Raw genomic sequence first — 26228 nt, 5'->3', positions numbered from 1 at the left:
CTCGTGCGACACCTACATTACTTAGTGGTTCCCTCCCACATTATGCATACATGCTTTGATATATATTGAACACGTTAAAAGCATGGGCCCAAACTTTTCGAATCGTTCGTAGCCCTACGAACATCTTAAGCTCATTCTTAACACATGGCTACGATCTTTCGAAAACCTAGGCCATGGAATACAAAATCACTGCTTTTGCCTTCGCTGGAATATTCTTAAAGAATATCGCAAAAACATGTATGTCGTTCCTCACGCCCTTTCTTAATTCCTTCGGTTTTTCAATGTGAATGTATCCCCCTTTCGTTACATTTCATCCGCTCAATTATTCCTTCCGTTGGCTTCTGTGGTAGCCTCGTAGTTCGCTCCTTGAAGGCCGACCTTCTTGCCGACAGGGGCGGTGGGGTAGCCTAGTGGTTAAAGCGTTGGCTCGTCACGCCGAAGACCCGGGTTCAAATCCCGACAGTGGTACATTGTGTGAAGCCCATTTCTGGTGTCCCCCGCCTTGATGTTGCTGGAATATTGCTAAAAGCGGCGTAAAACCAAACTCAGTCCGTCAGTCAGTCTTTCCGACAGACTCACTGACTTGAACTACCCAGACCATGTGTCAGAGTTGCTTCATCTTGGCTGAACATTCAGATAACTAAAATGGATGAATCATTATGATTTATGAATCATTACAATTTTCAAATGTTACCTACCTATTTGACTTATGTAATATACAAATATATATTGTGTGAGATTTATGAAATATGTATACAAATATGTTATATTGTGTGACATATGATACATGCATGTTGTTATATTGACTGAATAAATATATTGTCTACTATATATATCACACTCTGTTTTAATTGGTTTGTTAATTTCGAGAACACTGGGAGTGAAGTCACTCATGTAAAACATCACCTCCCTTTCCCCGGACTGTCGACAAGTAATTTGGACGGATTATTTGTTGTTGTCGACAGTCCGGGTATAAATCTTTAAAGGTTGGTTGTTTTGTTGTTTTACGCCGCACTCAGCATTATCCCAGCTATATAGCGGTGGTCTGTAAATATTCTAGTCTGGATCAGATAATCCAGAGATCGACAGCATGAACATTGATCTACGCATATGGGATATGATGGTATGTGTCAACCAAGTCAGCGAGCCTGGCCACCCGATTAGTCGCCTTTTACGACAAGCATGGGCTGCTGAAGACCACTTCAATAACCCGGATCTTCACGGGTTGTAATTAAAGGGTTTGCTCAGCATGGGGTTCTGTGTGTTAAGCCCATTTATGGTGACCCTGCTGTGATATGGCTTGGGTGTTTGTAAAGGTGGCGTAAAAACACTCTCACTCTTCTTACCGTTATCAATCATTCGTGATTCCCTTATCGACGTACATACGTTTCCATACTTTTCTCTCATTCCTTCTTTTTACACTCATTCGTTCAATCACGAATTCAATATCCGTTCCTTAGATATTCTTTACACTTCTTTCTTCCTCCTGTTATCAATCATCCATGTGCTTATTCCTTCCATCAATCATTCTTGTGCTTATTCCTTCCATCAATCATTCTTGTGATTATTCCTTCCATCAACCATTCATGTGATTATTCCTTCCATCAATCATTCATGTGATTATTCCTTCCATCAACCATTCTTGTGATTATTCCTTCCATCAACCATTCATGTGATTATTCCTTCCATCAACCATTCATGTGATTATTCCTTCCATCAACCATTCATGTGATTATTCCTTCCATCAACCATACATGTGCTTATTCCTTCCATCAATCATTCTTGTGCTTATTCATTCCTCCACCATTCATGTGATTATTCCTTCCATCAACCATTCATGTGATTATTCCTTCCATCAACCATTCATGTGCTTATTCCTTCCATCAATCATTCATGTGCTTATTCCTTCCATCAACCATTCATGTGATTATTCCTTCCATCAATCATTCATGTGCTTATTCCTTCCATCAACCATTCATGTGATTATTCCTTCCATCAACCATACATGTGCTTATTCCTTCCATCAACTATTCATGTGATTATTCCTTCCATCAACCATTCATGTGATTATTCCTTCCATCAACTATTCATGTGATTATTCCTTCCATCAACCATTCATGTGATTATTCCTTCCATCAATCATTCATGTGCTTATTCCTTCCATCAATCATTCATGTGCTTATTCAATCATCATTCATTTCATGACGAAGATAAAACTTTCCTGTTTTTCTCCGTCATCATTCATTCGTTTATTACATTTTCATAGTTCCCTCATGTATGATGTTCCCCGGTTTTCCGGCGGGGTAACCTAGTGGTTAGAGCGTTCGCTCGTCACGCCGAAGACCCGGGTTCGATTCTCCACATGTGTGAAGCCCATTTCTGGTGTCCCCCGCCATGATATTGCTGGAATATTGCTAAAGGCAACGTAAAATCATGCTCTCTCACTCACTCTTAAATCATTTCATGTTGTAGATACTTTTAACCGATTTATTCCTTCCTTCTCCCTTCCGTCAGTACTTCATATATTTTCATTCAAGCACTAATAAGACCCCCGTGTCCGTTGTTCCAGTCAACCACACACACCGTTCCCTCAAGCTGAATGGAGGAATTCCTGTACATAATAAACCAACAGCTACCCGTGGAGTGCCGTCTCAATGCCTTCTATAAGCAGAAGCTTCTCTAGCTATGTACACACACACCTATACGTGTCCCTAATGAAATACTTAATGCAATACTAGAGCAATAAACACCAGCGTTCTACTACAACATTAACCATGTTTCAAGCTTTACATGAGCTTAGTCACCGATGTAATTATAGTTTGATGCATTCCACGCAAGCTTGGACTGCATTGTACTACTACAATTTCAAACTATAAATACTGTTGAATATATCTAGTATAACCGGCCAGTTGATATACCTTGTGTTGACGGCGCGGTGGCGAATGCCTCCAGTATGTAGAGTCCACGACAGGAGAGCATTCCTGAGAGTAATGCTGTACTATAGGGTTTGAACCTGTTAACAATGAGAGGTGACTCAGTGCTGGCGTTAAAGCCACCGTCCCCTAGTATACTGCAACACTGACGGCAGATGTCCCAACACGGATGTGTTTACCTTCCGCTGTGGTGTTTTATGTCTTGTAAATATTCGACATGTCTGCATAAATTACGATTTTGTATCAGTGCGTGGTTTACGCTATGTTGAATGTGACTTAAAACACTCACTTTATATATTCGTTAATACAGTTGTCCGCACTATTCACGGCGCTATTGGTGGAATGTATGCATTAATATCTGGCTCGTGTTTCACCATTGGAAGAACCTGGCGTGTTGTAGAATACAATACTGAGTTGAGGCTTAGCGTTTTGTTTCTAGATGTATTGTTCGTGCGTTGATTTTGTGAAATATTGCTCAGTTTTGTGCGGGAAGTGCATTCATAGCGCTACAGTTTTTCCCGATTATTTCAGGCACGACTACCACACAACCACCACTATGACGACGACGACCACGACGACTACTACTACTACTTCTACACAATTACTATTATTGCGGATCAGGCGGTCAGGTTGATGATGCACGATCGCTTAAATCGATGCTCATGACTTCAACCCCTGGATTATCGGGTTCAGACTCGATTAGTTATATACAGACGGTTGTCATATAGCTGGGGTATGCCGAGTCTGACATTAAACAAAACAACAACAAACTACTACTACTACTACTACTACCACTACTACTACCACTACTACTACTACTACTACTACCACTACTACTACTACTACTACTACAACAACAACAAGAAGGGGCGGTGGGGTGGCCTAGTGGTTAAAGCGTTCGCTCGTCACGCCAAGGGTTCGATTCCACACGTGCTTACAATGTGTGAAGACATTCCTGGTGTCCGCTGTGATATTGCTGGAATATTGGTAAAAACGGAGTAAAACCATATTCACTCACTTCTACTACTGCTGCTACGACGACGACTACTACCACAAGACCCGCAAAGAGCCGGGTTAGAATTTGTCTAGACATTCAAAAAACGCCGTCATACAGCTGGGAAATTGCTGAGTATTCCGTCAGTAGAATATCACGGAACAATCAAACCGATTCCGCTTTGAAACAGATCGCATAATCTTTATGATTTTCGTAAGCGCCATGCATTGAAGCCTCGTTACGTATTCACATCCTTAATGCGTATACAATCCGAGCTCTTAACTCAGGATGGAAATAGTCACTGGTTTCCATTCAAAATGCTATTACCATAAACAAAAACACGATAAAAATACATCCGTGTACATGCATGACTAGCACCTCACTGCGCACTGGCTGAGACAGACAATGCATTGGAATTCCTGAATATATTAATGTTATCTGTTTAGTGACTAAATATTTCCACTATTTGTCTATGGTCGAGTGCGCAGGTGCTTTAAATATAATCCAACAGCCTTGTTGTAAACAACATACCGATCGAGTGTTTACTATTGTACTTACCTAGACATACCATCGAGCTTGTATGGTAATACCAGTATGAATAAACAAGGCTAAAAAGACCATACATAGGACATTAAAAAACCAAACACACTCAAATTCACACAATAACACGAATGTGGTGATTGTAGCCAATACTTAGTTGTTCTCGGATAAGTACAGTTATAGAATCTGACTTTCCAGTTTTAGAATCTGACACGTTACAACCCTCTTGGTTGTTTGAATGGATCCACTTTGAATAATACTTGTGACAGAACGACTAGTGTACTTAAAATCGGCCAATCTTGCTTAGTAGGGGGCATTTCTACATTGCCAACTCGAACTTATATCCGATACGATAATGCATGCTTTCTTCCCTGGAATGCTGGTGTTGTACGTTTATTGACAAAATGCTATCTCCGATCGAATTCCACCGAAAGCATGTTATTATTTTCCATATTGTTTATGAGTTTTCTAGTGATGAAATACTTTCCCCCTGTTAACCCACATAGAAATGTTTTGCTATTTAGATATGCATTCCGATCTCGCGAATAGATCTATTGTCTCCTCTCATTGGCTGTCAGCATCACGTGACGTATGTTAATATCCCCAGTCAAAATGGTGGACAGTACTGTGAGAAGTGTCGGGAGACGATAGCGAATTTTACTGATGAACTATGCCAAAGGGCCGTAATGGAGAGATCCTCCTTCCCGACGGATGGGAAGAGGCGATAGATTATGATGGAAAAGTGTTTTATATTGATCATAATAATGGCCAAACAACTTGGATCGACCCGCGAGATAGGTGAGTCTAACGCCTGACATGGTGCACTCTGTCAAGAGAGCGAGGGACAGAGTCAGACCGTTGACTTTTCTTTCGGCTGTCTATACTATGTGGAAGTGGTTTTACGTCGAAGGAAGCATGTATCTTCAAAGTGCATATAATGGACTATTTATTTTGTGTTTCATTCAGTGTGTAAAATATGTGATGATTCTTCGCGAGCCAACATTCCATTCTGTTTGAGCTAATCCCGAGAGACGTGGGGTTCGAGGTGGGAAATACAAACGGCACTCAACTATCCGATCTCGACCCGGTCAGTTGGTAAATTTCGTTTACAAGTACTCCTCACGGAATACAGTGGTATATGTAGGGATGGACTTTCACTTATACACAATTAATTGTGTTGTTTATCGCACCAATACACATGTTGCTTATTGTAACGACCGAGGCTACATTCACACCTAGGCGCGCGTTTTACATGAAGGCTGTCGGGGCGGGTATAAAAGTCATTGGGATGTGACATATGACGAGTGTTTCTCTCTGATTTTACTCACACATTGTTGCCATCATTAGTTACTTACAGATTATGCTATTCATGTTTGATTGTGACATTGCCATAGTCAAGTGCTACATATTTCTACTATGTAAATAGTGGGTGGATGATAACGAAATATTATTGTGCCACTGACTCGCTATTGCTGTAATGTTTAGATTCAACAGGTTGTGTTTTGTTCAGTACTGTTTTTGTATTTAATATAAACCCATAATATAATAGCTGGAATATGAAAATATCATTATACTTCAATATTTGTTGTCTCATCCATTTTCAATGTTATACTTATGTGATAACCATTGTCTAGTATATAAAATGTTGAACATTTTGTACAATTTTCAAACAATACTATATATAGTGACTATGGGAAAATAGGAACTAGTGACAATACTGTTACACCATGGGAAATAACCATTTGATATGGGTTCCCCCTTTCAAGTGTATTATTTCACAAATTAAGTGTTTATGGCAACAATGAAACACTTTTGAAACAGGAAAGTAATGCTATCCGGTGAACAGTAGAAACTAGGCTACATTGCACACTACAAAGCTGACCCCTCCCCTCTTCAGACCAATTTCCTTTCTTCAACTTCCTATGTTGTGAGCCTGTCAAGAGTCGTGCTACAATGAAAGTAGAACGCTCTCGAGTGTCCCGATATGTATTGTGAAATGCTCTAGACAGTGTTAATTTTAATTAATGTTGGAATGTGTTCACCTTTTCTTATTCTGTTTGAGAAAACTGTGTTTTCAACATCCTTGCCGGTGACAATGGCTTCGTTTCACTGAGGTGTAAAGACTGATATTCCTTCCCAAATAGCTTGATTTAATTACCAGTATGCCTGTCTCAAGAATGTACAATATGCGTGTAAAATAGCTTTCCCCCTTAGGCTCTATTTTGAAACTGTTCAACCAGAACAATTGAGTCCAACACGATAAGAGCTTTGTGATTTTCAAGTGCTGTCGTTTCAGATATTTAAAATACTCACCCACATATCTGTATTGCCACTACATTTTTGTGTCAGTTCTCAGGACAATAATTGATTAAACTATAGAACACTTCAATCTTGAAAAGTCCATTTTATGCCTTGCTTATTTTTATGATTTGAAAATAATAGTGTTGTGTTAGTAATAATCATTTATTATGCAGTTTCCAGTATTTTCACACAGCCTTTAAGTAAATGTAAGTACATTATTGTTCACTGGCGTATAAATAATCAAGTAGCAGCCAGATAAACCAGTTGTCAATGGTATGAGCATCTATCCACTCATCTGGTAAGGTTACCTACATTCAGCTATAATCAATGTCCCCATACAATAGACCTCTTTCTTACCTTGGAGCACAGCTTAAAAAACACAACATATTAATATAACATATATTTATAACATTGTGTAGTAGTAGATAGATTGGAAAGACTTATTATGACAGTATTTACAAAGTAGGTGCAACAGAAACTCGAGCTGAGGTGATAGTACTCTTTAGTATGAAGATTAGTGCCATTATTAGTTTGACAGTGATGTTTAATCTGTATGTTGAAGTAGGGGGTTAAAGTTGGAGTATTCACAGTTCAGACAGGGTCATTGTAAAACAATAAACATGATCAGTATGTTTTTTCATAGCTGTTTCTAATTGAGGCTGAATATATTCATAAATATTTTTGATGCGTTAGATTTCAGGGGATGTTTGTTTCATACCGTTTCCACAGAACTAACACCATGGTTATGATGTTGATCTGTGATCATTTAATGAATGGAGGTGTGTCATCTAATTGGTTCATATTTATCTTGAATGGGTTTGGATCTTGGAAAACTTTAGAGTACTTTTCATTGATTGAATATTTTCTAAAATACAATACCTATACACCTTTCTCATATCAAGTTTGCTAAGTCCTGAACAGAGCAAATTATATCAGATACCTGCCTGCCATATTTAATTAGGTCAAATGATGCGAGCGCAGAAAGGTGAAAAAATATATAACTGAGATTAAAATAACCCTAACCTAACCCGATTTTCTTCACTCCGCGTTCTGCCAGGGTAGTTGTCACAGAAGCAGATGACGTTAACTGTTTCTTGACGTTACAGTGTTCCAGAGTGATGTCATGTTCATCTCATACATTTCATCATAGAATGTACTACAGAATATTAATGATAACTTTTGTTACGTAGATGTCAGTGCATAATGTTCCATAGGCTCCTGATGATATTGCCAGTCATCAAATACTTGGTAACACCCACAAGTCTGAAAAAGCTATGTTTATCTAAATGGCCATACATTTCATGTTATCAGTATTATACAGGTACACGTTTCAAGCTGGCAGTTCTCTTTATTTTGTCCTTACTGATAATATTGGCTTAAAAACAATCATCTACATTGAGTGAGCTAATACTATCAAGGCGATTTTCCATGTTACTAGTTATCCCTGGAAAATGTCAGTAAACATTTTCTAATTTTGAGTCCATAATTTTAGGTTGTGATAATTGTATTCCAGTGTTAAAGTTTGTTTTACAAACATACACATATATGTCACTCATTACAAATGCAGTGAAGAGGTAAAAAATTTAAGAACTTGTTTGCGATAATTTGATCAACAACAATACTTGTATAGTGCAAAAGTTTAGATAGAATTTAAAAACTTATGAAAGCATTTCAGGGCAAAGAAACCATTTCTTCCTATTTTTCCATCCATCGGCAGCTAGCTGGAATTCCTAGAGAAATCCCGGATCCTTGAACTAAATGCAGTTTTGTCCAGAGTGTGCTATGCTTAAAATGCTTTGTTTAATAAGACTTGAAAACAATCATCTGACAATCATACCATTGAGTATCACAGCAAATACAATCATTCCATTATGTTAGGGTCCATAATTCTAAAGTGCAATTATTTCATTAGCAAGCTCCAAATGTCATATGGGAACTGTTCTGTTCTGTGAGAATACAGCTGTTTGAATTAACCCTCCACTCATCACATAGCCATTAACACTTGGGCCCCAACCCAGTGACTGGTTGTTTATGTTCTTACATCATCAGGTGTGACCAGTAATTAGTACTAATTGGTATTTGACGAGGCCTAATTAGCAGGTAGCTTGTTACATGGGACAGTTGGTCAATAGAGCTCAGCGTAATTTTGTCGTGACGATTTGTAGTTGTTTGAACATTATTATATTTTGAAGAGTCTGAATTATATATGCTTTATCCAGATCATGGGACAGAGGAGTTGCCTGTTGGTTAATTTGAATGATCCTGTTGTAGATCTGGGTTTGCATACCCTCCAAGGTTCAATGTGTGAAGCCCATTTCATTGCCTTCAGCTGTGATGTTGTTGGAATATTGCTTAAAGTCTAAAACTTAACTCATCCACTTGCTTATTCTAATAGTAACTAGTGGGAAGCCCATTTCTGGTGTCTCCTGCCGTGATATTGCTGGAATGTTGCTAAAAGCGGCGTAAAACATAATCACTCACTAGCTAGTGATTCTACTTTAGTACATTATTTGCTAAGGCATTCCAGAAACTTGTGATAGTGGGTTTGAATCCTGTTCTGCCTTATTACGTTTCATGGTTTATAGATCCCATACCTATTTGTGGCTTTGAACTTTAATTTGTGGTGTGACCGTTTGAGACCTGGTTCACCTCAGGGTATCCTCCCACAGCAAGCTGGCATGCCATGATAGACCTGAAATACCATTCATTGCTGTACTCGCTTTGTACAGTATGGTTAAACATGAATGAATGGAAAGCTCAGATGATTTATTGAAAACTTTGTGTTACACTACAGAGAGCATATCCTAGTTAAATCATGGCTGCCTGTAGTCAATGGGAAATATTTGCATGACACGCAATCAAGCAAGTCACCAAGCCTGACCACCCAATCTTATTATGTCACCTCTTGTAACAGGCAAGTGCCTGGGATCTGTTCTAAGCCCTGAAACCCATTAGGTGCGAAAAACTACTTACAAGTTGTTGAAAACATTTGTGTTCCAAATGAAATATTGCTGGGTCCAATTACCAGAAACGATGGTGGACAAACGTCTGCTAGTTACGTGGAGTAAGCAGTATGCCTTTATTATTAGTGTGTCTCTATTCCCTTTTAATGGTTGTAGTTGCGAGGTGAAGATTGTAGAGAGATAGAATTCTTTGCCGCATATCAGCCATTGCTTGAAACATTTGTTATTAAACTTACAATCAAAATGCAGTCTCACTCCCAGGGGAAAAACTTCAGCCTGAACATGTTGAAGAGAAGTCTAGGTGCAAGGAGTTCATCTTGTGCTGACATTCTTGGAAGAGTTGATCATATGATGTGAAGGGTGGGATTATCTTACCAGTTAAATGCAAAACAATATGTTAGCATGAAGGCTATTCCATAGATTGATATTAGTCCTAGAAAAAGTAAATCTTTTAAAAAAAAAATATGTCACCAAAAACATTTTACAGCTCAGAACAATTCTTAATTTAAAGTCTTGACTTGCCCAATCATTCTATACTTAAATAGGAATCCTTTTTCTATTCGTCTTATAGAGAGGCTAGCTTTTAGTGTCATTGCTATGGAGCTTCATGGCAACTCTTGCTAAAATGGTACAATTGAGATTATTTTGCTAGACACAAGAAATGGTTTTTGGCTTGGAGGTTGTGGTGTGGACTCGTCCTGCCAAAACTTTGAAAATTAATTGTTTAATGATAAACTCAGCAATATTCGAGCTACATGACTACATCCTATAAACATTCCTGTCCTGTGGTTGATTTGTGAGCAATGATTCGCAATGATGGGTTACAGTAACAATCATCCAAGTTGAAAAGTCTGGCCACCCCATTCATTTTGTTACTTCTTACACTAACACTTGTTTCTGGGGTCCAGTGTCTAGATCCCCTGTCAGGATTTGACCAGTACATGTCTGGGAGTGATTTAAAACACTTCCATGCTTTCACAATTATAGCTATAGTCTAGTTCCTACAAGAATCCATTGGTATTGTGCTTCATTGCTATTTATCATCAATATTTGACTTCCTAAGGCTGTTACCACAAAAGCGACTATGCTTATCGTTAGAGGTGACTAACGGGATCGGGTGGTCAGGCTCGCTGACTTGGTTCACACACGTCATCTGTTCCCAACCTATGCTCATGCTGTTGATCACTGGATTGTCTGGTCCAGATTCGATTATTTACAGACCGCCGCCATTTAGCTGGAATATTGCTGAGTGCGGCGTAAAACTAAACTCACTCTCCTAAGGCCGACATTATACTGCACGAGTTTCTTGTAATGAGATGATCCAGCATTATAGATGTAACACAGGGAAAGGAAAATCATTAATTTATATTAATTTTTTATTTATCTTCCACAGTCTCAGTTTTGTCCTCACGAAGGTTTTAGGTTTGTTAGCACTATACACTTACTTCTTCATGTTGCCATGCGGTAAACGATAAATACCTGCATCATGTGTCGTTTACCTCTCACATCAAGCTGGCATACTGTGATATAACTGAAGTATAGAGCAACATTAGTCCTGACTCCTTAAGTCAACAAATCTTTCTGTATGTTTTAAGTGAGTGAGTGAGTTAGTTTTACGCCACACTCAGCAATATTCCAGCGATATGGTGGCAGTCTGTAAATAATCAAGCCTGGACCAGACAATCCAGTGATCCAGTGACCAGACGCAATTGGGATATGGTGACATGTGTCAACCAAGTCAGCAAGCCTGACCACCCGATGCCATTAGCAGCTTCTTATGACAAGCATGGGTTGCTGAAGACCAATTCTAACCCAGATGTTCACAGGTCCTATGTTTTAAGGGGTGGTAGGGTAGCCAAATAGTTGTGAGTGAGTGAGTGAGTTTAGTTTTACGCCGCACTCAGCAATATCCCAGCTATATGGCGGCGGTCTGTAAATAATCTAGTCTGGACCAGACAATCCAGTGATCAACAGCATGAGCATCGATCTGTGCAATTGGGAACCGATGACATGTGTCAACCAAGTCAGGAAAACTGACCACCCGATCCCGTTAGTCGCCTTTTACGACAAGCATAGTAGCCTTTTATGGCAAGCACATGGGTTGCTGAAGACCTTTTCTACCCCGGATCTTCACGGGTTCAAATAGTTGTGAAGTTCTTGATGCCATCAGCTTCAGTATTGCTGAAATACCGCTACAAGCAGCAGAACATGCTGTGACTTATCCATTACCTGAAACACAAGTTTTATGTATGGCCTAAGTGACATTCAACTGAAGTGCTAGCAGTATTTATGTTGTTAATTTCAGGCCTATGGGTTTGAAGTTGCAGTTTTACGACCCAGTGAAAATGACATTTTCATCACTAGGAAGCACCTGCCACTTTGAATTATTCACAGAGCATTTGTCCTTGTTATTCATCCAGCAGATCACGTAGCAAGTAGAGCTAGCTCTGTATCAGCAGCTGTCTTCAAACAAATCCATACAATTCTCACATGCAACTGTTGACAGTATTAAATATGAATGTAGATTTATTAGGCCATGTGTCTGCCTCCCTCAAAGACTTGCTTGACGAACATTTAATCCCAGAAATAACATTATTTTATTTAAAAATATATTCTGAACATGAAAAATAGAATCTAACCCAGAATAATACTTAAGTTTCCTATCTCGATCAAACTAGATTATTCTATTCTTGATTGCCTGGGGGGTAATGCCACCTGTATGGCAAGCTGAAAATTTGTTTAATTTATCATTAAATTTTAATGTTTCATGGTCTTAAGTTGAATTGCATGTTGTTGTAAGTGGGATGTTTAACATGTATGAAGTTATGTTTTAATAGTTCCGAACTTGGGAACTGATAAGGATACAGCAATGTGAGGTAAATTAAACCAGTGTACTGGCGGCCAAGTGGTTAAAGTGCTGATTCTTCAGGTTTAAGATTTGGTTCTGTTTCCATATGGGTGATCTGTCAGGCAACCCATTTCTGTTTATTGTTAAAAGTGGTGTGAAAATCTCGCACACATTGGTCACTATCTCTATACATCGGGCCGGTGGGGTAGTCTAGTGGTTAAAGTGTTCGCTCGTCACGCCAAAGACCTGGGTTGGATTCCCCACATGGGTACAATGTATGAAGCCCATTTCTGGTGTCACCCGCCGTGATGTTGCTGGAATATTGCTAAAAAGCGGCGTAAAACCATACTCACTCACTCACGCACTCACTATCTCTATACATCAGTAATTTGCTGTCACAGGTTCCTTGTCTTGCTTAACACAGAGGACCTATGAAAATCAAGCTTTGAAGTGATATTCAGCAACTCTTGCTTGTTGTAAGAGGTGGCTCTTGACTTAAAGTTACTCATGTATGTTATATTAAAAGTTCTTTGATCAATGCTCATGATATCAATCACTGAATTGTTTGGTCCAGATTTGATTTTTAAAGATGGCTGTCATATAGCTGTAATATTGCGGCATTAAACAAACAGCTTTTTGGCTTCTTCTACACGAGGGGCGGTGGGGTAGCCTAGTGGTTAAAGCGTTGGCTAGTCACGCTGAAGACCGGGGTTTGAATCCCCACATGGGCACAATGTGTGAAGCTCATTTCTGGTGTCCCCTGCCGTGATGTTGCTGGAATATTGCTAAAAGCGGCGTAAAACCAAACTCAGTCTGTCAGTCTTCTACATGAATCATGAATTGTTAGTTGCACTGTCAGCTGTGTTTGGGCAGTGGGGTAGCCTAGTGGTTAAAGCGTTGGCTGGTCACGCTGAAGACGCGGGTTCGAATCTCCACATGGGTACATTGTGTGAAGCCCATTTCTGGTGTCCCCCGCCGTGATGTTGCTGGAATATTGCTAAAAGCGGCATAAAACCAAACTCATTCAGTCTGTCAGTCAGCTGTGTTGCTGAAGTTCCTGGTTCCCTGTATCATCAGATTACAATAGGCAGAGGCTTCCAGCTGTGTTTCAGTGGGCAATTAGAACAGTGTAGCATCCAACAGTAAATTCATTGATTTGCTCACAGTATAATCTCATTTTCTCCTGTTTATGAATCTTTTCATTTGGTGGTTGAAAATAGAAATATATCCTAGAAGGCTGATAGGGCATTATATGGAAGTAGGTTACAGTGATATATATCTTTAATCACATATCCAAACTACCTTGGCTTCAGATGCACAGTGTACTGGAGCGGATAGGGTGTAAATCATGTACCCTCCTGGAACACTTATAAAAATAAGTCACAAAAGGCCATTCATCAGAGATATGTCGCAAATAAAGACCCAGTGTATGGCCATGTAAGGGAAACTGGGTCACTTGTGTGTTGTTCCATATTGGTGATCTATTTCTTGAAATATTACCATTTTTATGGAACCAGGAACATATGTTGCCAGTGAATTGTCATTGTGCTGTTATTGATGCCCCTGACAGAATGTGTGTCATTATCGATGTGAATTGATGGTGAGTGTTTTGTATGTAAACAGCTCAATAAGTGTGTATGGATTGTTTTTTCTTTATAGTGGAAGCGTTATACATAAAATACTTGTTGGTTGGCATGGTAGGAGCAGTGATGTTGAACATGGTATTGGTGAAACATATTTGTTATCACGGTCAGGTAGTCTTGATATTGGCGTAGGTGTTGAAGCTCTTCTTGTTCAGCAGGTATGTTTTGATTGTTGCTTGTGCCATGGTACAAAATTTGTATCTCATATTGACACAGAATGATACAAACAGGTGTGGAAATTGTCGCTTGCCTGAGTCTGTACAGGTCATTGTACATTGTATCCTTAGGGCTAAATGAACTTGAGACTTAGTAGGCTGTCCCTGAATATTGCCTCTGTTGTTATATTTGCTTGGTAGGTCAGTTTAATGCTGGACACGGCAATATTCCAGTTATGGTATTGGTCTGTGTTTAATCGATGCTGGACCCGACAATCTAGTGATTGTCATCATGAGATTCAATCCTTGCAATTGGGTTAAGATGCCTGTCATCAACGAAGTCATTAAGCCTGTTGAACAATCCTGTTAGTCACATCCTACAATGGCGTGAGTTGCTGAAGACCAGTTCGAACTCGGATCATTCTGGTCTAGTTGGGTTGGTAAATGTTAATGTCTACCCTCAACATATTATAACCAAACTTCCCAATGCACGCATTTTCCTGTCATTGAAATAATTACAGTATATTATTTTATTACCTACGAGGGCAAACATATCGGGGTTCATATTTTTCATACAATGCCCTAGGGTAAAATATCACTTTGTCATGGTGACGTGACGTAATGAACAGTGCTATGACGTCACGTTTCTTCTGTGACTTTGCATTCTACATGTGGCGACGGCTGGTAGACAACCTATGTTTGAAAGTAGATTTGGGTTATTTTCCTCAATTTAAGGACTTCGGTAATAAACAGAATATTATATTCGTGCCCATATCATTCTATGTTTACAAGACTGGTGCCTAAATATCGGTATATCCCTTGTTCTCGCTCGGGAAATACCAACATTTAGGCACTCGTGTCGTAAACATAGTATGACATGGGCACTCATGTAATATCGTCTATATAATAATCATTTTAAGCGTAATGTAAATCAAAGGAAATTATTTTGTCATTGATGCCGCAGTCCATTTTTAGTTTCAGCATTTATCTCGGTTATCTTAAGCCAAGTAATATTAAACCCTTAATGCTTGAACAGAGAAGTATCAGTTTCAAGCATGCCGTGGTCATGAAATATGTAACACTTTTTTCTAGAGCTTTTTGACATGTATGTTGGTAGTGTTAATGTATTTGACTGTGTTTAAGCTAGTCATTATTTCAACATGGGAACCCTTATTTGATATTTGAAAGCAGGCCTATCTTGACAATCCTTATTACCTCTTTCGAAAATAGAACAGTAATCAAACCCCCCGAATTCCACCAGGCCCATCTGACCTATCTACACACCCTATTTTTGAGGTATGAAATACCAAATACTTATGATTTTTGTCCATAAGAACTTAGTGCATTGGTCTGTGACATTCATACCATAATTACCGCCTCTGTGGTGTAGTGGTTAGAGCTCCGCCCAGAGAGCGGAAGGTCGCGGGTTCGATCCCCGAACGCGTCATACCAAAAGACATTAAAATATGGTACTTGTTGGTCCCTGCCTGGCGCCCGGCATTAATGGGTACAACAAGGACTGGTCGGCTCGGAGTCAGTATAATGTGTCTGAGTGGGGTATTCATGCTTCATTGCGGCATGGTATCTCAGTGGGCTAGCACTATGAAACCAGCTTAACTGGGCTAGTACAAGCAGCCGCACATATACATACACAAGCATGCACATCGTCATATGAGCGAAATATTCTCAAGCACGACATTAAACCCAATTTCACCTCACCTCACCTCACCTCATACCACAATACATAGTATTGCTGCCAGTACAGTCAATCTGACTTGAGATTCAATCACAATGTCTCACAGCCTATACTTGGTGTTCCTCTTAACAAACAACTAAAATAAATGGAAATAGATATTTCAACTTTGACACAGCCACTGGTGAAGTTTGTGCAATCCTCTGTCTGTGTCAAGTAGTATGATACAGAGGAAGAACAAGCACCTGTTTTTCATGTCGGGAGTGTTTATATAGTCGGCCTGTCTTTCATGCTAGCTGTCTGGCATTTCTACCCTGTATACAAGAGCAAGTGCATGATGTTAGTCTGTCTTGGGAATCAAGGTTAGGTCCGGAGACTGGGACAATTCACCATAGCACCGAGATATGTAACAACAGACCCTTGAATTCATTCTTTGTTAGGGGATTGGGTAGCCCAGTGGTTAGTGTGTTTGCTTGTCACACCAAAGACCTAGGTTCAGTTTCATATGTATATTGATTTCTATGTTGTTGCTGACATTTCTATAAGGTGAAAACAACATAAGTAATTATTTGACTTGCCTCATCATCTTCTTTTATGAAGTCGTACAAGCTTTTGGATTCTTCTCTTCTGTCTTGGGAAAGGGTGCCTGTTATCCCAGGGTGTGTCCAGGTTAGAATTGGTTGCTATCTACCAGTACAGGTTGAATAAGGCCACTTAATTTATCAGGTTGTCTGACTATGGTATTTAGTTGACGGTGTCAAACATTTTAGGGCATTTACTACATATAAGCTAGTTATTGTTGTTGGTTAATAACAATTCCTGCCTCTTATAGATGGAATAGGGGCGGTGGGGTAGCCTAGTGGTTAGAGCGTTCGCTTGTCTTGCTGAAGACCCATGTTCGATTCCCCACATGGGTAGAATGTGTGAAGCCCGTTTCTGGTGTACACCATCGGATATTGCTGGAATATTGCTAAAAGTGGCGTAAACCCATACTCACTCAATATTGTTGGACTATTGCTGACTGAGGTAGCAATAAACAACAGACCCTTTCAGTGATCAGCATGTCACAGTGACATGGATTGTAGCTGAAGGTTTTAGTCAATGGTTTGCTTGATCCAGACCTGACAGTTTCCAGGTTGTTGTGACATAGCGGAAATAGTGCTGACTGCAACATTAACATCCACTCACTCCTATACATTCTTGGCTATTGTCTCTGATGAAATCTTTCATTGTGTCTTCTTTAATCATCCCACTTGGAATAGCGATAAGCTTCGAGATAAGAAACGTCAAATCTGGGAAAATATTTGTGAAACAAATTGTCAAGTTCTCTATGTAAATGTGTGTGTTTGATTGAGAATCAAGCACTGTTTAAGCTTTATAAAATAAAAAATAAAAACTTTGAGCTTTTATGTATACAGACAAAATTGTTCATGTCAGCAAAACCTTATAGCTGAAATACCATTAGCAGTGATTTGAAGTCCACAATAAACATCCTCTAATCTTAATGAAATCTGCCCTTTCAAAGAAACTGAAACATATGCAGACTTGAAGGAAATCATCTTTGTTGCAGATAGCTCACTAACTATTTTCCCATAGAAAATTGTTTTGGTTTGATTAAATGTTATTTGTAGTAAACCCCTGGCAAGCAAAAACTGCCATCCGGTTCCATTTACAATGCACCCAATGTGATAGGTTCACTGTTCCAGTGTTAAACATCCTCATCCTGTGGGCTATTGTAATTTGAAGTAGAAAATGTTTTAGAGTTCAGCTGATCATCCAAAAGAGGGATTGTGATTTTAAAGGAGTAAGGTATTGCAATTGAAGTCCCAAATGTAATAGCGTTTAACTGATCATCCAAAAGAGAGATTGTGGTTTTAAAGGACTAGGCTTTTGTAAGTTGAAGTCCCAAATGTTAGAGAGGTTAACTGATCGTCCAAAATGATTTGTGTTTATAAATGAACAGGCATGTGTCATGTGTTACAATTTTAAAAAAGAAATGCTCTATTTCTTAAAACCTGGTATGTTGGACTGTGATATTTAGCTTTATAAATTTTCTACCCTCTCATCAATTTAATGTTTCCAAATACTAACAGTTGTGACAATGCTATTATATCTGCGAGGGGAAACGCTGTGAAACAGGCATTGATCCAGGCAAGGAGTTGCACTACTCTCTCATCATTCATAAGAAACAGTAACCATATTTAGGTTACCATGGTTACACTAAGTCTTAGACCATGCAGGTTATTTTTTTATGAAACAAGGCATTACTTTATGTGTGATTATTCTTCATTTTCAGTTGCAATAAAATTAATTATTTCAAATTAAAACTTTCAAATTCTGCTAAGTGCGAGTCTGAACTAATAGTTCCTGTTTAGTCTACCATTAGAATGTTTTGACAAGCGAAAAATTGTTTCTGCTGACTTCTGAACCGCATGATGCATTAAGCGTCTTATCTTCCCTAGCGTAGAGCAGCGTTCTGTGAATGACAAGAAACTTTACACCTATCAATGCAAGTGGAGATGTTGCTTTAACTAATGTGATATTTATCTTTTGTAAAAGAGCAGCCAGGATTTCACTGAAATTTTGTTGCTTTTTGGGACATGGTTCACTCGTTTGTGGTGAGGTAGGCTAGTGGTTAAAGTGTTTGCTTGTCAATCCCGGGTTCGATTCTCTACATGGGTACTATTTGTGAAGCACATTTCTGGTGTCTCCTGCCATGATATTAATGGAATTTGGTAAAAGTGGAACAGACCACAACTCACTCACTCACTTGCTGAAAACAGTCCTGTTCATGACACAGAATTCAATATAAAAGCAAATAGTCATCTGAGCTGCAACAATGCAGATGATTTTCATTTAGTACACAGTCAACTTCCATCCTGATGTTATTTACATGTTACTATGGATTTTCATCTTTCTTATTAGTTGGTACCCTGTAGGATTTCGGGTCAGAATATTTTCTGAAGATACCGAGGCTGGTTGTTTCCTCCAGCCATCAATACTGGCATTCAGAGGTGACCTAATGGATTGGATGAGTGAGGCTTGGTGACTTTGTTGACAGTTTTTGTAACCCTATTGAATTCATTGTTGCTCATGATATCAATCACTGGATTGTTTGGTCTTCATTAGGTACAGACCTGCCATATAGCTGTTATGGGGGTGTTAGGGTAGCCTAGTGGTTAATGTGTTCGTTCATCACGCTGAAGACCTGTGTTCAATTCCCCACTTGGGTACAATTTGTGAATTGCTCACTCACTCACTCACTCACTGAAGACCAGCGTTCAGTTCCCCACATGGGTACAATGTGTCACTCACTCACTCACTCACTCACTCACTCCTCACTCACTCACTCACTCACTCACTCACTCACTCACTCACTCACTCACTCACTCACTCACTCACTCACTCACTCTGAAAGGTTACTTAGCGGGACATTAAGCAACAAACTCCTCATACTGTATGAGCTGATCTTTCTAGACCTGACAGTGTTTGACTAGACTCGGCCGTGGACTAGTGGTCACAGTGAGATACCCATTCATCATATTTCCAGTTTTGTGATCTGCTTTGGTAGTAGCAATTAACTATAAACTTGAACGTTTCAGTCTCATGGCATGGGCTGTTGTACAATGAAATATTACGCTCGGCTGCTTACTGTGAATAGTTGGTGGATTTGCTTGTGGCTATTCTAAACATATGTTTATTGATATTTATGAATATCTTGATACCTTGGTGAATCTTACTGTGTAACTTCTGTGTGAGCTGATGTATATTCTCTGAAATATCTTTTAGCATATGTGTCAGTTCCTGTATGTCAAGTATTGCATTGTATATATCTACCCTGTCAAGTATTACAATATATCTACCCTATGTCTGGTATCACATTGTATCTATCCAACTTATGTCAAGTATCACATTGTATCTATCCACCTTATGTTAAGTATTGCATTTGTATCTATCTACCCTGTGTCAAGTATCACATTATATCTATCCTATGTCAAGTATCACATTTGATCTATCCAACTTATGTCAAGTATTGCATTGTATCTATCCACCCTATGTCAAGTATTGCATTTGTATCTATCTACCCTATGTCAAATATCACATTTTATCTATCCAACTTATGTCAAGCATCGCATAGTATCTATCCACCCTATGTCAAGTATTGCATTATATCTGTCTATCCTATGCCAAATATTGCATTGTATCTACTATCCTCTGTGCAGACAAGTAATATATTTTCATATCTTTTCATACCACACATAGAATGATGCAGGTATTTTGATGCACCGACACATTGTGTCCACTCAACCCTCAGGTCAACTAATATCTGTTTCCCCATGTAGAGTATCAAATTGTGATTACAATTTTGCCATGCATTACAGAATCAATGTATAGTTCCACACAACTCGGTGTAGACTATTCTATGTTAGATCAGCCAAGCAGGTGTCAGTATATCCCCTCAGGCCTACCATGACCTGGTGTAGATATGTGATCCCATTATAGGAATTGTCTTCTCCAGCCTTCGAGACCCTTGATACATTTGGGATATGTAGCCAAACGCCAGTCACATTCCGACAATTGTGTGCACTTTATGCATGCTTTCTGCAGATGAACCGACTTGCTGGGTTTTTTCACGCCAAGGTCGGGATGACTCGAGCTCGGCTATGATGAAGACAACAGGCACTGGAATGTCGATTCGAGGAATTCACATATTTGTATGCGTTCATTGTCAGGAAAACCCAGGTTTTCATTCTGACTGTGGGTCATCAGTGACCAGTTAATGCCAGAACTAATGGCTCCTGATTGGATGTTGGTAGTTGAGTATGGAGATGTTTCAGTTCAGTATGGGGATGATATTGGCACTGTGGTATTTGGTTGCATTCTTTTCTGGTGATGAGGATCATTTTCTGTGAATGTTGTGCAACACTTGTACATACTTTTCTTATTGTGTGATCTTACCGTCTGTAACCTTGAACATACCTAGCAGTAAAATGGCATCTTTATTGGTTGTTTACGGAATAACTTTGCATTATTACGTATAAAAATGGCTTAAAGTACAGAAAACAATTTCTTTCCATTGATGATCTGTTAATTGGGAGAGTTGAAAATGCTGATGGGTGGGTTATCTTAATGGTTCAAGTGTTAGGTTGTCACGGTGAAGACTCGGGTTCATTTCCCCACTTGGGTTCAATGTGTGAAGTCCATGTGAAATCCTAGCTGGTCACCTCCATTTAATACAATATCTGAAACTCTTTTCTGGTGAACACTTGAGTTATTGCTTTTATGCTGAAAAAAACTGGTGGAAAATCACTCTCACTCACTCACTCACTCACTCACTCACTCACTCACTCACTCACTCACTCACTCACTCACTCACTCACTCACTCACTCACACTCACTCACTCACTCACTCACTCACTCACTCACTCACTCACTCACTCACTCACTCACTCACTCACTCACTCACTCACTCACTCACTCACTCACTCACTCACTCACTCACTCACTCACTCACTCACTCACTCACTCACTCACTCACTTGTAATTAACAGTCTGAGTCATCAGTGACTCTGAACATCCAGTTCCTGCATCTACATCATACATATATTCAGATGATAGTCAGTGTCAAATGTCTGGGTTGGCACAAATATTTTCACTTTGAATTATTACCCCTCTGAAGCACTCTGTCCTCAGACTGTGAATGACATGCCTGAAATATGGGGGCATACTTGATCGCTTTAGATATTGTGTAATTCGTGGCTATATTTATCAGTGGTTGTCAACTGAAGCTGAGGAATGCTTGGCATGTTGACAGGTGCTTATTTAGACAATATGGGTTATCCTTGTCTGCATCAGTGTAGTAGACCAGAGGCCACCGTTTCCTTATACAAAGGGGAGATAACACTATACCCAGAAAAAGGGGAGATAACTCAATGTTCATGGGCGGTAACTCATTGGGCATTAGTGATAACTCCTGTAACAGACATATCACAAGTTATTTGGTTGTGTTTATGTAGAAAATTGAAAACAATCAATGTTCAATCATGATATATTATTTCACTATTTATCCTGATAATCAATTATCCTATCATCAAGACATTTACAAGTGGGAATGCAGGACTGGATTTGTTAATTGGCAACCTGTGCTGGCTCACACTTTGTGACTAAGTTGTCAGTGTGTCAATGTACCCAAAGTATTAACGAGTATTGTATCATACAGTATCAACCAGTACTGTATCATACAGCATCAACCAGTACTGTATCGTACAGCATCAACCACTACTGTATCATACAGCATCAACCAATACTGTATCGTACAGCATCAACCAGTACTGTATCATACAGCATCAACCACTACTGTATCATACAGCATCAACCAGTACTGTATCATACAGCATCAACCAGTACTGTATCATACAGCATCAACCACTACTGTATCATACAGTATCAACCAGTACTGTATCATACAGTATCAACCAGTACTGTATCATACAGCATCAACCAGTACTGTATCATACAGCATCAACCACTACTGTATCATACAGCATCAACCAGTACTGTATCATACAGCATCAACCACTACTGTATCATACAGCATCAACCAGTACTGTATCATACAGCATCAACCAGTACTGTATCGTACAGTATCAACCAGTACTGTATCATACAGCATCTACCAGTACTGTATCGTACAGCATCAACCAGTACTGTATCATACAGCATCAACCAGTACTGTATCATACAGCATCAACCAGTACTGTATCATACAGCATCAACCACTACTGTATCATACAGCATCAACCAGTACTGTATCATACAGCATCAACCAGTACTGTATCATACAGTATCAACCAGTACTGTATCATACAGCATCCAGCAGTACTGTATCATACAGCATCAACCAGTACTGTATCATACAGCATCTACCAGTACTGTATCATACAGCATTAACCAGTACTGTATCATACAGCATCAACCACTACTGTATCATACAGCATCAACCAGTACTGTATCATACAGCATCAACCACTACTGTATCATACAGCATCAACCAGTACTGTATCATACAGCATCAACCAGTACTGAATCATACAGTATCAACCAGTACTGTATCATACAGCATCTACCAGTACTGTATCATACAGCATCAACCAGTACTGTATCATACAGCATCTACCAGTACGCATCAAAGTACTGTATCATACAGCATCTACCAGTACTGTATCATACAGCATCAACCACTACTGTATCATACAGCATCAACCAGTACTGTATCATACAGCATCAACCACTACTGTATCATACAGCATCAACCAGTACTGTATCATACAGCATCAACCAGTACTGTATCATACAGTATCAACCAGTACTGTATCATACAGCATCAACCACTACTGTATCATACAGCATCAACCAGTACTGTATCATACAGTATCAACCATCACTGTATCATACAGCATCTACCAGTACTGTATCATGCAGCATCAACCACTACTGTATCATACAGCATCAACCACTACTGTATCATACAGCATCAACCAGTACTGTATCATACAGCATCAACCACTACTGTATCATACAGTATCAACCAGTACTGTATCATACAGCATCAACCACTACTGTATCATACAGTATCAACCAGTACTGTATCATACAGCATCAACCAGTACTGTATCATACAGCATCAACCAGTACTGTATCATACAGCATCAACCAGTACTGTATCATACAGCATCTACCAGTACTGTATCATACAGCATCAACCAGTACTGTATCATACAGCATCAACCACTACTGTATCATACAGCATCTACCAGTACTGTATCATGCAGCATCAACCAGTACTGTATCATACTGTGAGTTTATGACATGGAGTCGTTAAGGTCCTGAATCTTGTTCCAGGCAATGTTTTATATTTTCAGTTATTGACAGACACACAAGAGACAAGTCTTGTGGTCCAGAAGTTACTGTGTGAGATGCTGCAGTGAATGGAAAATTAACAGTTTGAAATCATATTTGAGTGACAATTGTTAAATAAATCAGGATAAATAGGGATCATAACAGTTTCAAACTAACTGTCTGAATGACTGCGGTATCAAACATAACATGATATCTAGATGACAGCTGTATACAGGAAGACATTTCTAGATGACAACTCTGTCTAAAAGAACAACTTTTTCTAACAGGACATGATATTCAGAGGACAACTGTTTCCAAAAGAACATCTTTGTCTAACTAGATATGATATTTAGAGGACAACTGAGTCAAAAAGGACCTAATATGTTTCTCTGCTTCAAGCAGTCAAGAATGTAGGCTTCTATCTGGGGGATATAGATACTGTATGATGAAGGCAGGTACAGTCTGGACGAGGCACCCCTCACTACATGCGTGGGCCTCAAGGATAATGTGTTGAGCTTTATTGTATACAACAAATTATCCTAATCAATGCCACCCTCATGTTTTCATAACAAGCTGGCATGGGAAAGATACACTGAATATCCATCCATAACAAAAGCTGTTTGAAGTCAGAATGAGGTCAGCTACATTCTTTGGGTATATGCAGTGTCAACCGTTTTGTTGAAGCTGCTTTATGTCCTCCTTAAATGTTCTACTATTAGTCTATGCGTTTGAACTACTAGTTTACATAGTTCTTCTGCAGTAGTTAGGGTATGAATACGGCTAGTTTATAGTTTAGTGATACTCCTAGTTTGCCTTTTTACCACCAGTTTACATATGTGCAATTATTTAAGATTCTACGGCTGTAGTTATACTGTTAGTTTATTGTTAGTGTTCAGATGACAGTTATACCACTAGTTATACAGAGTTTTACTGGTGTATACAGTTATAGTGTTGGTGTATACAGTTATACTGTTGGTGTATACAGTTATACTGCTGGTGTATACAGTTATAACTGGTGTATAGAGTTATACTGCTGGTGTATACAGTTATACTGGTATATAGTTTATACCACTGGTGTATACAGTTATATTACACTGCTAGTGTATACAGTTATACCGTTATATATAGTTATACCACTGGTGTATACAGTTATACTGCTGGTGTATACAGTTATACTGCTGGTGTATACAGTTATACAGCTTATAGTTATGCTGGTGTATACAGTTATACCACTGGTGTATACAGTTATACCAGTTATACAGTGTATACAGTTATACTGCTGGTGTATACAGTTATACTAGTATATAGTTATACCGCTGGTGTATACAGTTATACTGCTGGTATATCCCATTTATATTGCTGGTGTATATAGTTATACCACTGGTGTATACAGTTATATACAGTGCTGGTGTATACAGTTATACTGCTGGTGTATACAGTTATACAGTTATACCGCTGGTATACAGTTATACCGCTGGTGTATACAGTTATACCGCTAGTATATAGTTATACCGCTGGTGTATACAGTTATACTGCTGGTGTATACAGTTATACCGCTGGTGTATACAGTTATACCACTGGTGTATACAGTTATACCTGCTGTATACAGTTATACCGCTGGTGTATACAGTTATACTGCTGGTGTATACAGTTATACCGCTAGTATATAGTTATATACGCTGGTATACAGTATACAGTTATAGTTACACTGCTGGTGTATACAGTTATATATAGTTATACAGCAGGTGTTTGAGCCTGCCTGTTATGAGATGACATCCTGCTGATTGTGACAGTGGGTGGAGGGGGATGAAGGAAGGAGGGGAGACAGCTGGAAGCTGGCTGAGACTTGTGCTTCAGTTTTACTTTATCACCCATTACTTGTATCAACAAGTAGTTACAGCTGTGGGGAACATGCCGTAGTTGGAAGGGGGAGTTCATGGAGAGGTGGGTCAGGCGCTGCTTAGGAAGGAAGTGCAAGGTTTTCTTTTAAATACTGTCCAAGTCGTTCAAGGTAGTTCCATCACCCGGGCAGTCCAGAACCATATTATCAAGGCTTCACTCCCAGTTTTCTCTGATTATGTTTTTAGGGTTATTAGCACCATACCTGTTCTCATAGGTTTCAACAAAGTGGTCAATATCGGAGCAGTGCATCACTGCAGGTTTCCATAACATATTAGGATGACATGCTGGTATTACTGCATTACTGTTTAAAGCAGTGTTAAACCAACTTACCATCTATAAATAAAGTGAGATATAAAG

At 39.2% G+C, this 26228-nt stretch overlaps 1 protein-coding gene across 1 annotated transcript in view; it reads left to right on the top strand.

The window, feature by feature from the left end:
• Positions 1-5081: 5081 nt before the first annotated feature.
• Positions 5082-26228, top strand: part of LOC124287015 (protein WWC2-like) — a 94643-nt gene continuing 73496 nt past the window's right edge. Inside the window, 1 exon segment of the mRNA XM_046723471.1 lies at positions 5082-5265. Within this exon segment, the coding sequence (XP_046579427.1) occupies positions 5138-5265 (128 nt within the window). The 5' untranslated portion in view covers positions 5082-5137.

The sequence above is a fragment of the Haliotis rubra genome, unplaced genomic scaffold, assembly GCF_003918875.1.
Source record: "Haliotis rubra isolate DU_JTF1 unplaced genomic scaffold, ASM391887v1 Scf399, whole genome shotgun sequence".
NCBI classification, from domain to species: Eukaryota; Metazoa; Mollusca; class Gastropoda; order Lepetellida; family Haliotidae; genus Haliotis; species Haliotis rubra.
Note: the sequence above shows the minus strand (reverse complement) of the source record. Positions and strands in the feature narration are given on the sequence as shown.